Raw genomic sequence first — 16,760 nt, forward strand, 5'->3', positions numbered from 1 at the left:
CAATTTGGTTCGATTCGGATATTTGGTTTTCAGTTTTTTTGCTCACACCTAGATTTTGGCAATCCAATAGGCTAATCGGATTTCGAATTTGTTATAAATATCAAATGAAGTGCAAGAGGACACAAAAAAAATAATTTTGATGTACTTTACCCACATGAAAAAAAATTGTTCAAAAGAGCAAAATCATCCAAAACAATGAAAAATACCTCGAGATAATAAACCATTTCTCCATATACTTCCCGTGCTCGTAAATTTCATGAGGTATCGCAAATATGCAAACAACATTAATTAGATACTTTTTTTAGTTACATAACCAACTGAAAGAAATAGACAGAAAGCTCATGTAATTCACGTGATTTGCATTCAAAACAGCATAAATCTAACATTTTAAAACATATAAACATGTGTTATCAACCCCTACATAATATCTCGGTAACGCATCTAAATGGCATGGTTCAAAAAGAGTAAGGTGCAACCAAAATTTGATACTTTTCATAAATAAAATAGATCCGAAATTCAGAAATCCAAATTAAGAAACTTAAGATATGTTTTTCAAGGCCAACTCGATAGGAATGTCTAAATCTCAGAAAAAGCGCCGAACAATAAAATACAAGAGTTACTAAAACCTACTCAAATCATCAAGAAGGTAAGTATCTCTCTAAGCTGTGGCAGCAGCTTGGGCGCTAATCCTCTTCTTGGCCTCCTCGATGATAGATAGCTTAATACCCTTACCCTTTGGTAGAGATACCCACGGCTTGGTACCTTTTCCAATGGTGTAGACATTGCCCAATCGAGTGGCAAACTCATGCCCAGTTGCATCCTGGATATGGACAGTCTCAAAGCTTCCCTTATGCTTCTCACGGTTCTTGAGAATACCAACACGCCCTCTATTCCTACCGCCAGTCACCATAACAACATTGCCTACATCAAACTTGATGAAATCAGTAATCTTGCTGCTCTCAAGGTCGAGTTTAATTGTGTCGTTGGCCTTGATGAGAGGGTCAGGGTAACGAATGGTCCTGCCGTCGTAAGTGTTCAGGTAAGGAATGCCTTTCTTGCCAAACTGGATATTGCGCACCTTGCAAAGCTTGAACTGCAATTGCACGAAAAAGTTGTTCAAACAACAATGACATCCTATGGTATTTGATTATTTTTAGAGATACATAACCATCGCTCCATATATTAAAGAAAGCACAAGAAAATATACCTTGGACACCATAAATATTAAAAGAGAACATAAGATATCAACTTGAAATTAACATAGGCAAATGCCAAACCCACAACATAAATTGAAAACAGACCTTTGCTTCCTCATCCCTGATAGAGTGGAGCCTGAACCGTCCCTTGGTGTCATAAAGTAGACGGAAGTTTTCATTGGTCTTGGGAATAGAGACAACATCTAAAAGTAAAAAAATTTCAATATCAGGAAACAACAACAACCAACACGCAAAGAATTAAGAGCATTGCATACCCATGAATCCAGCAGGGTAGGTCTTGTCTGTCCTTACTTTCCCATCAACAAGGATATGGCGTTGCATCAGAATAGCAATAACCTCACGATAAGTTAAAGCATACTTCAACCTGTTTCGCAGGATGAGAATCAAGGGCAAGCACTCCCTCGATTTGTGGGGACCAGATGATGGTTTGGGGGCCTGTTTACACATTTTCACCCAAATGTCAAAACTAAAACTATATACAAAACACATTCATGAAATGTAAGGATATACTTACAAAGGCACCACCCAGTTTATCCAACATCCAGTGCTTTGGGGCATTGAGCCTCTTCAAGTGTTTCTTCAATCCTCTAGCCTGTTTAGCAGCATAATAAATGTTAAATATTTCCAAAATACCTCTTTGGATCAATTCCTTAAATACAGATTTCAGTAAAACAGATAGCTAAATTACAATCATACTTCTACAGATCTAATCAAGAAATGTGTTCATCAAAAGTTTCCCAGTAATTGAACTTTACTTTACAAGATAAGCAGAGATTCATTCAGTAAATACAGCTACATATGCATCAAGCTCAAATTTATTCAAATTAAACTACCGAGAGGGTAACAATACTGATACTTTTTCATGAAAACTAATCGCCAAAGAAATCAGCCTCGCCTGGATGAAATCTCTTAAACTAAAAAGTTGAACAATTGATTGAAAAAACTGCACTTTCTATTGAAACAGAAAACGGAAAGAAACGCAGAAATTAAAACCTAGATTTGCGGCACCAAACAAAGGTGCATAAGAGATCATTTAGGAAACGGGATTCAGAAACAAATCAGTGAAGAAAATACTTAAAAATTATCAATCATAGACATGAAGAAACAGCACTAATCTATGGTATCGGAAGAGTAAAATGGATCGAAATCAACAAACCATGTTGGAGGTGGTGGATGCAGAACGGGTGGCGCCTCCTCGCTTCTGTCGCAACTGAAGAAGCGTAAACCCTAACGGCGGAATTATATGATTTACGGAAAGGGTAATGTTGGGATTTCATATGTTTTTGTTGGGTTTAGTTAAAAAGGATACTCGATTCATTTAATAGGCCCAACTAAGTTTAACCCATTTATTAACGGGCCGAATATCATCAGCTCATCCACATTTATATGTTACTCCGTTGATAGTAGCAATTCTTTATGTTATTAATAAGAAGAAGAACAAAGAAGAAAATGTGTAAATAATGAATTTTCTCAAATATGATTTCAGTTTCTTCTTTTCAAATTAAAAATTGTCAGTTAATAAAATGATTTTAATGACACCAAAAAGTATGTCTTAAAATTTAGTTACATCAACATATATGGCCATGTTTGGTTGGCGGGAAAGTAAAGTTGGCAAGGAAAATGATTTCTGGGAAAATGAATCCCAAAAATATGATTTCTAATAACTTTACTTTCTCGTGTTTGGAAAATATCAAGATTTGAAAGTATATATTTGATTTAAACACTAAACTAAAAATATACTTATCATTTTTTATTTATAAAAAAATAATAATACATATTATTTAATAAATTATTAATTACAAATGATAATAATTATTTTATTTTATTTATTATTACGATGGATAGTTTAAATATGGATTATAAATCATAATATATAATAATATAATAATAAAGAAGATTATTATTATTATTATCATTATATTTACTTAATTTTTAATTGAATAAATTTTATAATTTAAAATTTCACTACAATTTTATTGTTAATTACTATTTTATAAATTAATAATTATCATATTATTATATAATTATAATTATTATTATCATTATTATTATTATTATTATTATGATAATAAAAATAAAAATAAAAATAAATATTAATAATATAGTTATAATTATGATAATTTGAATTATAGTTATTTATTATCCTGAAATTAAGTATGGTTTATACTTTTAAATTATTTTTAAAACATTGTAATAAATAATAATGATGATGATGATAATAATAATAATAATAATAATAATAATAATAATGATAATAATAATAATAATAATAATAATAATAATACTCCCTCCGTCCCGTGCTACTCGCATGTTTGCTTTTCGGCACGGAGATTAAGGAATGAGTGTATAGCAAAGTCAACAATTGCGGCTTTAGGTGATAATTTTTACTAAAAATGGAAAGAGTGCAAATAACTTGGGACGTCCAGAAAGGAAAATAGTGCAAGTAACACGGGACGGAGGGAGTAATAAACTGTACAATATTACATTAAATATGTAAGAATCCTAAAACTGGAAAAAAGAATACCTAAGAAAAGTTAGGATTCAGAATCCTAGAAAGTTGTACTAACTTTCCTTGTTTCAGGATTTTGATTACTTTCCCAGTTTGATTAAAAACGGAAACAAACACAGGAATTTAAAATTTAAGGAATCAGATTACTTTCCCAGACAGAATCCTGGCAACCAAACATGGCCATATGTATTCCTAGTGATTAAATACTAACTATTTTTTATATGCTACTAACTAATTAAATCAGTATATTATATTAAAAATGTCAACCACATAAATATGTCGATACAAATTTGAATTGCCATTTTATGAATGTCAAGATAAATTTGTATTGACATACTCAAGTCTTTTTGTTGATATTTTAAATATAAGTATGTTGATTAGTTAGTGAATACTCCATCTGTTCGCGAATAGGAGTCCCGTTTTTCCATTTTGGTTTGTCCGCTAATAGGAGCTCCGGTTCATAATTACCATAAATGGTAAAAAGGCCTCACATTCCACCAACTCATTCCACTGACATATCATTTAAAACTAATATATACAAGTGAGACTCATATTCCATTAATTTTTTTCTACCCACTTTTCTTAACATTTCTTAAAATCCGTGCCGGATAGAAATGAGACTCACATCCGCGGACGGAGGGAGTAGCACATTAATTAATTAGCACACTTTTATATATATATATATATATATATATATATGATCAAATACAAACCCCTATCTATAATATAAACTAAAAACTTTAATCCTACACACTCCTTGTAAGTAATCAACAATTAGCAATGGGATTCATATGTCAATGTCAACGCCTAATACAAATTCTGTCACTGGGGGAATGTCAACAATGTCAACACCTAAAGTTTGTATAGTTTATATATATATATATGTATATATAGGGTGCATTATAATGATAACCCCAATTTCCATAATAGCCCTATAACTAAATCTGGACCACACATTTATAAAATCAAGTGGTCTAGATTCAAACTTAGCTTTCCTTCATTAAAAAGGTGCAGAGGGTAAATATGTCATTTCGCTTATTTAATTTCTGAATTTCGCTCATGATAAAATTTACGTATTCAAATTTCGCTCATTTAAATACGTAAAATCTTATTTCCCATGATACACAGATGTATGAGGTTCAGTTACATGTATGTATAAGGTTCAATTATACGTAAAATCTTATTTCCCATGATATACAAATTTCGCTCATTTAAATACGTAAAATCTTATTTAAGTATCATTTTATCATTTTATCAGTCAAAAGTATCATTTTATCAACTCAGGGTATCATTCTATCCGGCAAAACTATCATTCTATGCAATAAACCTAACGTATATCATTTTATCAGTCAAAAGTATCATTTTATCAACTCAGAGTATCATTCTAACCGGCAAAACTATCATTCTATGCAATAAACCTAACATATATCATTTTATCATTTTATCAGTCAGTCAAAAGTATCATTTTATCAACTCAGGGTATCATTCTATCCGGCAAAACTATCATTCTATGCAATAAACCTAACATATATCATTTTATTATTTTATCAGTCAGTCAAAAGTATCATTTTATCAACTCAGAGTATCATTCTATCCGGCAAAACTATCATTCTATGCAATAAACCTAACATATATCATTTTATCATTTTATCATTTTATAAGTCAAAAGTATCATTTTATCAACTCAGAGTATCATTCTATCCGGCAAAACTATCATTCTATGCAATAAACCTAACATATATCATTTTATCATTTTATCATTTTATCAGTTAGTCAAAAGTATCATTTTATCAACTCAGAGTATCATTCTATCCGGTAAAACTATCATTCTATGCAATAAACCTAACATATATCATTTTATCATTTTATCAGTCAGTCAAAATTATCATTTTATCAACTCAGAGTATCATTCTATCCGGCAAAACTATCATTCTATGCAATAAACCTAACATATATCATTTTATCAGTCAGTCAAAAGTATCATTTTATCAACTCAGAGTATCATTCTATCCGACAAAACTATCATTCTATGCAATAAACCTATCATATATCATTTTATCATTTTATCAGTCAGTCAAAAGTATCATTTTATCAACTCAGAGTATCATTCTATCCGGCAAAACTATCATTCTATGCAATAAACCTAACATATATCATTTTATCATTTTATCAGTCAGTCAAAAGTATCATTTTATCAACTCAGAGTATCATTCTATCCGACAAAACTATCATTCTATGCAATAAACCTAACATATATCATTTTATCCTTTTACGTGATATTTGGCGAAATTCAGAAATTAAATGAGGGAAATGACATATTTACCCCCGCGTTTTTTTTATGAAGTAAATCTAAGTTCGAATCTCAACCACAAGATTAGAAAATATGTGTGGTTCAGATTTGGTTATAGGGTTATTGCGTGATTTAGGGGTTATCATATGATCACAACTCTCTTTATATATATATATATATATATATATATGGATGTATTCATTTCCTTTTTGTATCTTTTATTCTATTGTTCTTTTTAATCTCGGCCCCACGATTTTATAATGCAGATTTTCAGTTGAATAATGCACACCGACTAATAATGCACCATTATAGTGTAATAATGCAGATTTTCAGTTGAATAATGCACACCGCCTAATAATGCACCATTAGTGTAATAATGCAGATCATCACAACCATCCAATTCAAGGATCCAAGGGCTGCGATCTGATTGAAGCTTGGACTGAAAAGCTGCGAAGGACCTTAACACACCCATATATATATATATATAGGTGTGATCAAATACAAACTCTCTATAATACAAACTGATGTCAACGGAGTGTATAAATTCTGTCAACGGGGGTTGATGTCAACAGGGGCTGATGTCAACGGAGTGTACAAATTCTGTCAACGGGGGGACTGATGTCAACTGAGTGTACAAATTCTGTTAACGGGGGCTTATGTCAACAAGGTGTACAAATTATGTCAACGGGGGTGTACAAATTCTGATTGTTCGATGTCAACGGAGTGTACAGATTTGTAGGAAATGTTGACATTAGAAAAATCCCTTATATTAACCGTTGATTAATTGTATTAAGTGAGTAGGATTAAAGTTTGTATAGTTTGTATTATAGAGGGATTGTAGATTATCACACCCCTATATATATATATATATATGGGTTTTGATCCATGCAAAAGCATTCTTAATACAAAAATGCAGAACCAAGCATACAAAAGTAATTTTTAGGTCATTGTAAGCTTATTTTTACGTCATTATAGTAAGGATGACATGAAATGATCTTAACATGACCTCAAATCCAAAGTTTATAATATGACCTAAAACTGCTTTACAATGACCCTCCGTGTTTTTGTTTAATTATTGACCATTGGATTGTCAAATCTCATGGTCAGGATTTGGTCTGGATTTTGTATTGAGATCAAGTTTTGTATTGATCATTTTCCTTATATATATATATATATATATATATAATTATACAGTTTTATTACATGTAAAAGTGCATAGTGTAAAATGAATACACCTTCAAATGTCACTGTTGGGTACGAACTAGTCGAACATAATCATTTGAAACACCAAGAACAAGGAACGAGACGAATTTCAGCAAAACTCTTGCCGAGACTCTTTTATATTGATAGTTTATTTGATAGATCCCCTTTCTCAAAATGACGATTACACATACTTATAAGCAAAGAAACTAACTTAAGCCACTAACCCTCTATTCTATAACTGCTACTCAAATAATATTAAATAACAAAGTCTAAAATAACTAAAGCATAACAACTCTTGCATCCACTTCCCACGTTGCCCACTTCATCCACCTACTTGCTACTGCTGTAACTTCGAAGTTGGTCTGATGGTGCGTGAGCTACGACGCACCACTGGTGGCTCAGCTAAACCAGGCTCATCACTCTCCCCCTCTAAAAGACTAAGCTTGTCCTCAAGCTTGAAGTTTGGAAATCGTTTCTTGATCTCATCAGCTATCTCCCACGTGGAGTCGTCCTGTAGCAGATACTTCCACTTGATTAAAACTTGACGTTGAGGTACCCCACGGATCAAGATAGATCGTTGAGCGAGCACCCTCTCCGGCTCCACATCAGGTTCCCCTTGCTCCGAGAGTGGTGGTAAGGACATCGGCACCACCTCCGCACTACCCACTCGCCGTCGCAGTAATGATACATGAAAAATAGGGTGGACCCGACAATTTTCTGGCAACTGCAACTCATAGGCTACCTTACCAATCCGACGCAAAACTTTGTATGACCCAAAGTAATGACTTTCCAGCTTCTGATAGACACGACGGTAGACCGATTGTTGTCGATAAGGACGCAGGCGAAGGTATACCATGTTACCCTCTTCAAACTCCTCTTCACGACGATGCTTATCTGCTTGGGACTTTTGCTGCTGACGTGCCAGTTCTAGATTTACCTTGAGCTCTCGAAGAATTTCATCACGAGCTCGTAAGGCAACATCAACTTCTTGGACCATCGATGAGCCCAGCTCATAAGGAACAACAACCGGTGGAGTTCTTCCATACACCGCTTCAAATGGAGTCATTTTGATGGAGCGGTGGTATGTTGTATTATACCAATATTCGGCCCAAGCCAAATACTTCTCCCACTGCAGCGGCTTGCTCGAAGCATAACAACGAAGGTATTGCTCCAGGCTCCGGTTAGTGACCTCCGATTGGCCATCAGTTTCTGGGTGGTACGCGTTGCTCATCCTTAGTTTAGTTCCCATTTGACGAAAAAGCTTCTGCCAAAACATGCTCAAGAAAGCTCGATCACGATCAGAAACTATTGATTGAGGCACTCCATGCAACTTGATTATGTTGCGAACAAAAGCATCAGCTACTGTGCGTGCCGAGTGTTGGGATTCGCACACACAAGGCTTTCACACACTCAAGAAGATCACACACACACTCACTGTTGTATGAGATCACACAATGCAGAAAACACACACACTCACACTTTGAGTATTGAAGATGATAATCTTGGAGAGAAACTTGAAAACTCTTTATTGATAAAACTCTAAACTACATACACGGTTTTTGAGCTATTTAAAGCTCTACAATCAAGTAGCAACTGCTACTAACTAACTACAACAAGAATCAAGAAAGCAAGAAGAATAACCGCTACATCTCAGCTAACTAACTGCTGCTCCAACGGCTAGTTCGGCTAGGTTGCTTCTTCCTTCTCGGCTTAAGGCCGAACTCCCTTCTCGGCTCAAGACCGAACTCAAGACCGAACTCCCTTCTCGGCTCAAGACCGAACTCCCTTCTCGGCTCAAGACCGAACTCCCTTCTCGGCTAGTTCCAGCTCAAAGCCGAGCTTCCTTCTTCTGCCTTCTTCTTCTCGGCTAGTTCCAGCTCAAAGCCGAGCTTACCGAACTCTGCCTTCTTCTTCCAACTGAAATGAGCACTCCATTATTACAATTCTCCACCTGAGGGCTCATCTCAGTTCTTGCACAAACATTGATCAACTTCTTGCAATGATCAAACTTGTCTCTACCTAGAGACTTTGTTAGCATGTCAGCCGGATTGTGCAAGGTGTTAATCTTAATCACCTTCACTCTCCCCTTCTCAATCTCGTCTCTAATAAAATGCAACTTTATGTCTATGTGCTTGCTCCTTTCATGAAAACCCGGATGTTTAGCCAAGCACATAGCTGAGCTGCTGTCACAATGAATCACCATTGTCTTTTGGTCAAAACCAAAGTCAGAAATCACTCCCTGAATCCAAAAGCTCTCCTGTACAGCTGCAGTGAGAGCTATATACTCTGATTCTGTTGTTGAGAGAGCAACAACACTTTGCAAACCTGATTTCCAGCTGATTACAGTTCCAAACATGGTGAAAAGATAACCTGTTTGGGACTTTCTGTTGTCCAGGTTTGCAGCATAGTCTGCATCACAATAGCCCTGCACAACCTCCTCAGATTCACCTTCCCAGCCATTGAAGACAATTCCCCAGCCACTGGTTGACTTCATGTACCTCAATATCCACTTAAGAGCATTCCAATGCTCCTTCCCCGGGTCAGCCATGTATCTGCTAGTCACTGAGATAGCATGTGCCAGATCTGGTCTGGTACAGATCATAGTATACATAACACTTCCAACCACACTAGCATAAGGAATAGACTCCATCTCCTCAGCCTCTTGCTTAGATTTAGGGGCCTGCTCCTTTGAAAGCTTAAAACTCTGGGACAGAGGAGTTGATGCAGCTTTTGCATTTTCCATTTTGTATCTCTGCAAAACTTTCTCAATATAGTCAGTTTGAAGCATCCACAGCTTCTTGCAGCCTCTGTCTCTCTGAATGTGTATGCCTAGGATCTTCCTTGACTCTCCTAGATCCTTCATTTCAAAGCTAGACTTCAAATCCTCCTTGACTTGCTGAATTTCTGTCATAGAAGGTCCTGCAAGTAGCATATCATCCACATAGAGCAATAGATAGGCAATAGGTGTTTTGCCCTTCCTCTTGATGTAGATGCAATCATCAAACTCTGATCTAATGAAGCCAATCTTCTTCATTTGTGCATCAAACTTCTTGTTCCACTGTCTAGGACTTTGCTTAAGACCATAAAGACTCTTTTGTAGCAAGCACACCTTGCTTTCTTCACCACTCTTCACATAGCCCTCTGGCTGATCCATGAAGATAGTCTCCTCTAGGTCTCCATTTAGGAAGGCAGTCTTCACATCAAGTGCTGCAATTCCCAATCTAGCTGATTCACCACAGCCAACAAAATCCTAATAGAAGTGTGCTTAACAACCGGAGCAAACACCTCATTGAAGTCAACTCCTTCTTGCTGTGTAAATCCCCTTGCCACCAGCCTTGCTTTGAACCTGATTCTGTCTTTATCAGTGGTCTCTACCTTCTTTTTAAACAACCACTTGCAACTGATCAGCTTCCTCTCCTTTCCATCTGTATTCAGCTTGGATTTGTCCACCAAAATCCAGGTTTTGTTCTTGAGTAAAGACTCTATTTCTTCATTCATGGCCTCTATCCATCTCTCTCTGTCTTTGCTTCTCATGGCCTCTTTATAGGTGAGAGGATCAGCAATATCAATACTCTCAGCAGCACACAGTGCATAATAGACCATATCTGCAAATTTCTCAGGAGGCTTTGCATTTCTCCTTCCCCTATCTCTTGCAATCTGGTACTCTCTGGTAGGATCTGCTGTAGGCTCATCATTTCTTCTACCTTGAGCTGGAGCACCATCACCCTCTGGATCAGGTTCACTTTCTGAGTCAGTGACTCCACCTGCTCCTAGGCCAACTCCCATAGGCTCCACCTTGAAGAAATCACTCTCAACTTCACTGGAGTCACTGGAGTCCAGCTTATCTTTCAAGTAGGGCATCTGATCCTCCAAGAACACCACATCCCTACTCACCACCACCTTCTGCCTACCAGGCTCAATACACCAGAGCCTATACCCCTTAACACCCCTCTGATATCCCAGCAAGATACATTTCAGAGCCCTAGCTTCAAGCTTACTTTGCCTAGCATGAGCATAGGCTGCACACCCAAACACCTTGTATTTTGAGTAGTCACTATGAGCTCCATACCACATGTAATCAGGAGTTTCAGATTTCAGGGCAGTAGATGGACATTTATTGATGAGATAGGCTGCTGTATACACTACCTCTCCCCAGAACCTGCTGCTCAAACCAGAACCAAGAAGCAGGCACCTCACCCTCTCTAGGATAGTCCTATTCATCCTCTCCACAACACCATTTTGCTGGGGATTACCAGGAACAGTACGGTGCCTCTTCATACCCTTCTCTTTGCAAAATATATCAAATTCAGCAGACAAGAATTCCAAGCCATTGTCAGTTCTTAAACATTTAACACTCCTTCCTTTCTCTAGCTCCACCTCCTTACACCATATCTTGAACTTAGTGAGTGTTTCAGATTTTTCCTTAAGAATATATACCCACAACTTCCTTGTATAGTCATCAATGATAGCTAGATAATACTTTCCTCCACCAATTGAACACACCGGTGAAGGCCCCCAAAGATCACTATGTATGTAGTCTAAAGGGGCTGTAGAGGAGTGAATACCTGTAGGATAGGGTGCCTTCTTTGCTTTTCCAAGTATACACTGCTCACAGGGGTCCATCTTGTTGAAATCTCCAGAGATCAGGCCCTTCTTGATGAGTTCTTTCAAGCTTCCTTCTGCTGGATGGCCCAGCCTCTTGTGCCATAGCATTAGGGAATCATCTGACACAGCATTGCTTTCTCCATCAACGGCCTTAGCCTTCAAATAATAGAGAATATGCTCTCTGTCAGCCTCCATCATCACTGCATCTCCAGATTTCACAAACAATTTTTCTTGACTCATTAATATAGTGAACCCCCTCTGCTCCAGCATTCCCAATGAGATGAGGTTCCTCTTCACTTCTGGAATATACCTCACCCCAGTCAGGATCTTCACAGAGCCATCTTGTAGGCTTAGCTTCACCTTCCCTATCCCTTTTATCTGACAAGTATGATTATTTCCAAGAACAACCGTACCCGATGCTTCTTGAAGATCATGAAACCAGCTTCTATTGGGGCACATATGGAAGCTGCACCCCGAGTCCATTATCCACCTGTGACTGACCCCACTGTCACTAATATTCATAAGTTGAGCCGGGGGATCAGCACTCTCCACACAATCAGATTGGTTGTGTCCCTCAGAGGCCATCTTTCTCTTCCATGCATGACAATCTTTCTTCAAATGTCCAGGTTTCTTGCACCAATAGCAAGCTCTGGTTTCCTTCTGAGCATCAGAACTTGAGGGTTTAGGGCCCTCAAACTTCTTCTTGAAGTTCTGCTTCTTGAACTTCTTCACATTCAAGGCCTCTGCAGCTTGAACATTGGAGCTTGCAGAGCCTCTGTTGGCTGTCTTCTGGAGTTCTTTGGCCATCAAGGCTGAATAGACTTCTGCATAGGTGATAGGTTTATCTCTTCCATAGATAATTGCATCACTTAACTGGTCATACGAGCTAGGCAAGGCATTCAATGTGAGAATGGCCTTATCCTCATCTGAAATCTTGACATCAACAGATCCCAGGTCATCAATGATCTTGTTGAACTCCTCTAGCTGCTCAATGATGGACCTATCTCCAGAAAAACTATAGGCATACAGCCTCTTCTTGAGATACAGCCGGTTAGCCAAGGATTTGGCCAAGTAAACTTCATCCAACTTGTCCAAGATCTCCACCGCAGTCTTGGCCTCTTGAACATCCCTCAAGACCTTATCTCCAAGGCACAGAATCACTGCAGAATGTGCCTTGAGCTGCATCTCCTCCATCTTTGCCTGAGCTTTATCATCAAGCACTGGAGCCTTTCCTTTCTCCTCTGGTTTTGCAAGAACTGCGGCCAAGCCTTGTTGAATCAAAACCGCCTTCATCTTCATCTTCCACAGGCTATAATCATTCTTGCCTGTGAACTTTTCTGCATCAAGCCTTGCTGCCATCTCTGAAACCGTTTGATCCTCTGCAAATCAGCTTCAATATCCCTTCCCACAGACGGCGCCACTTGTTGGGATTCGCACACACAAGGCTTTCACACACTCAAGAAGATCACACACACACTCACTGTTGTATGAGATCACACAATGCAGAAAACACACACACTCACACTTTGAGTATTGAAGATGATAATCTTGGAGAGAAACTTGAAAACTCTTTATTGATAAAACTCTAAACTACATACACGGTTTTTGAGCTATTTAAAGCTCTACAATCAAGTAGCAACTGCTACTAACTAACTACAACAAGAATCAAGAAAGCAAGAAGAATAACCGCTACATCTCAGCTAACTAACTGCTGCTCCAACGGCTAGTTCGGCTAGGTTGCTTCTTCCTTCTCGGCTTAAGGCCGAACTCCCTTCTCGGCTCAAGACCGAACTCAAGACCGAACTCCCTTCTCGGCTCAAGACCGAACTCCCTTCTCGGCTCAAGACCGAACTCCCTTCTCGGCTAGTTCCAGCTCAAAGCCGAGCTTCCTTCTTCTGCCTTCTTCTTCTCGGCTAGTTCCAGCTCAAAGCCGAGCTTACCGAACTCTGCCTTCTTCTTCCAACTGAAATGAGCACTCCATTATTACACCGAGTATGGATGAGAAAGAGGTACAAAGTGAGCATATTTAGAAAGTCGGTCCACAACGACCATTATCACATCCTTTCTTCCTGATTTTGGTAGTCCTTCGATGAAGTCCATCGATACATCAACCCACAAAGCTTCCGGAACATCTAATGGTTGAAGAAGACCACTCGGCATCCTAGTGTCTGATTTGTTCCGTTGACAAATATCACACCTGCGGACATATTCAAGGACGGCTGCTCGCATTCCCTGTCAATAAAAAACTCTAGCGAGTCGGCTATAAGTGCGTAACACTCTAGAGTGACCAGCAATATTGGAATCATGGAACTCGCGGAGTATAGCTTGGCGTAGCTGTTTATCCTCTAGTACGACCACCTTACCATCCCGTAGTAGACAGCCCCGACTAACTGCAAAACGTGGATCTAAACTCACACCATTGTGCTGAACTTCGGCCACACGTTGTGAGAGCTCAATATCATGTTTGGTGGTAGCTCTAATAGAATTCCACAGCTCTGACTTAGGAATCGAAATAGAAAGCAATTCACCAGTATTGTCTCGCCCTGACAATCCATCAGCGACGCTATTCTCAGCTCCTGGACGATAAACTATCTTATAATCATATCTCATCAATTTTGCCATCCACCGCTACTGCTCAGGAGTCGAGACCTTCTGCTCAAGCAAAAACCGAAGGCTGCGGTGATCTGTAACAATGTTGAAACGGCGACCAAGCAGATAAGGGCGCCATAGTCGCACTGCTTCCAAGATAGCGAGCATCTCCTTCTCATAAGTGGAACGGCTGCGTTGTTTATCGCTAAGACCACGACTCAGATAAGCAAGAGGCCTATTTTGCTGCATAAGTACGGCTCCGATCCCATAACCGCTGGCGTCGGTCTCGATCACAAACTCTTCTTCAAAGTTAGGTAAAGCTAGCACAGGGGTAGACGTCATAAGTAGTTTTAGGTTACCAAATGCATCCTCTGCCTCCCTAGACCAAAAAAACTTACCCTTTTTGAGAAGTTGAGTGAGGGGTCGTGCAATCGCTCCATAGTTACGCACGAACCGTCTATAATATCTTGTTAAACCCAAAAATCCGCGCAACTCGGTCACATTTCTTGGAGTCGGCCATGATTGCATTGCTTGAATTTTTCTCTCATCCACTCTTACTCCTTGTGCAGAGATAAAATGACCCAAATACTCAAGTTCTTCTTGGCCAAACACACACTTCGAGGGCTTTAATAAAAACTGATGATTTCGCAGCACACTCAGAACTGTATGCACATGCTTCAAATGCTCTTCCCAACTGGAGCTATAGATTAATATATCATCGAAGAAAACCAACACAAATTGTCGAAGATACCTGCGAAATAAGTCATTCATTGTAGATTGGAACGTAGATGGTGCATTACACAAACCAAATGGCATCACAAGGAATTCGTAATGGCCATTATGAACTCTGAATGCGGTCTTTGGGACGTCCACCGCTGCCATTCTAATCTGATGATACCCTGCTCGAAGGTCCAATTTGGTGAAAAATTTTGCACCAAAAAGTTCATCTAACATGTCTTCAACAGTCGGCATAGGAAATCGATCCTTGACCGTAACTTCATTGAGCTTTCGGTAGTCAATACAAAACCTCCAAGTCTCATCCTTTTTTAAACTAGGAGTACTGGTGAAGAAAATGGGCTAGCACTAGGTTGAATCAGTCCAGAACGCAGATCAATCAAAATAGGTCCTAAGCTTTCCAACCAAGGCAATCCTAGCACCACATCTATATTGCAAATAGCTAAGCCATATAGAGTAGTAGTAAAGGAGATACCTTGAATAGACACAGAAACCCCCTCGAAACGTAGAAAGCACGGCATTCTTTCTCCATTAGCTACTTTCACAAAAACTGGTGGGATGTATGTCACTGGTAAATGGAGCTCCTCCGCCCTTTGAGGGTGGATGAAATTAAGACTCGCTCCACTATCTATGAGGAGTTGTACCACACCTTGATTATGTGGCCGATCATTCTCATGGCTTTGTTTCCACTTTCGCCAAGGACGACATTAAGAGATATAGAAGCTTCGATCTCCTCATCATCTTCATCATACTTTGGTGGTGTTTCATTTTCTTCTTCTCCACATAAGTCAATAAGCAACGCTTGAGTGCTTTTACACACATGCCCACGTGTAAACTACTCATCACAATTGAAGCACAAGTTCTTCTCACGCCGAGCTTGCATTTCGGCCCAAGACAACCGTCGTGGTTGCGAAGGGTTTGTTGCTGATGATGATCGAAGTGGTGCAGCTAAGGAAACTTTTTCAGCAACAACAACTTTCGGTGGTACCCGAACCGAAGAGTATCCTGAATGCCTACTTCTAGATTGTTCGTCAGCGTGCCTCGCCAACTCTATTGCATGCTCCAAAGAATGAGGTCGAAAGAAACGTATCTCCCTTGCCAACTCATCTTTGACTCCAGCCAAGAATGCCCCCAATAAAGCCTTATCCTCCCAATGTGGTAAACAATTCACCAATCTTTCAAACTCCGCTAAGTAGGTACGAAAAGCACCAGTTTGACGAATCCGGATGATGGCTTCATCGGCCTCCTCCATCTCTGTAGTGCCAAAACGTTGCAAAAGCCCTCTCTCGAACATACCCCATGATACTTTTGTATGTCGAGTACTGAACCACCTCCACCATTGGTTGGCCTCACCGTCGAGATGGTATGATGCCCATTGCACACGTTTGTTGGTGGGAATCTCTTGTGCACCAAAGTATTGTCGTGCCCTATCGAGCCACACCCGTGGATCCTCTGTCCAAGAGAACTTAGTGAAGTCCATACGAACTGGATTCTTCCATTTCTTTCCTTTGTTACTGCTGCTTTCCGATTCCGATGAATCAGAGTCATCGTCCCCCCATCCTTCATCCTCATCTTCCTGTAGTCTGCCAAAGGGATTCCGATCACGATCCTT

General features: G+C 38.9%; 1 protein-coding gene across 1 annotated transcript; it reads right to left on the reverse strand.

Moving 5' to 3' along the window:
• Positions 1 to 470: 470 nt before the first annotated feature.
• LOC121798040 (40S ribosomal protein S4-1-like) lies at positions 471 to 2,455 on the reverse strand. Its single transcript, XM_042196865.1, has 5 exons — positions 2,374 to 2,455; positions 1,732 to 1,809; positions 1,472 to 1,652; positions 1,302 to 1,399; positions 471 to 1,093 (listed from the first exon to the last, which is right to left on the reverse strand). The coding sequence occupies exons 1-5, from the start codon at positions 2,374 to 2,376 to the stop codon at positions 659 to 661; spliced, it is 795 nt and encodes a 264-aa protein (XP_042052799.1). The 5' UTR covers positions 2,377 to 2,455; the 3' UTR covers positions 471 to 658.
• Between the last annotated feature and the right edge of the window lie 14,305 nt (positions 2,456 to 16,760).

This window comes from Salvia splendens, chromosome 1, assembly GCF_004379255.2.
Source record: "Salvia splendens isolate huo1 chromosome 1, SspV2, whole genome shotgun sequence".
NCBI classification, from domain to species: Eukaryota; Viridiplantae; Streptophyta; class Magnoliopsida; order Lamiales; family Lamiaceae; genus Salvia; species Salvia splendens.

Coding starts and splice junctions, on each gene's coding strand:
- LOC121798040 (XM_042196865.1), bottom strand. Junction 1,400..1,471: donor CTACCCTGCTGGATTCATGG/GTATGCAATGCT, acceptor TTTTACTTTTAG/ATGTTGTCTCTATTCCCAAG. Junction 1,094..1,301: donor TCAGGGATGAGGAAGCAAAG/GTCTGTTTTCAA, acceptor GTGCAATTGCAG/TTCAAGCTTTGCAAGGTGCG.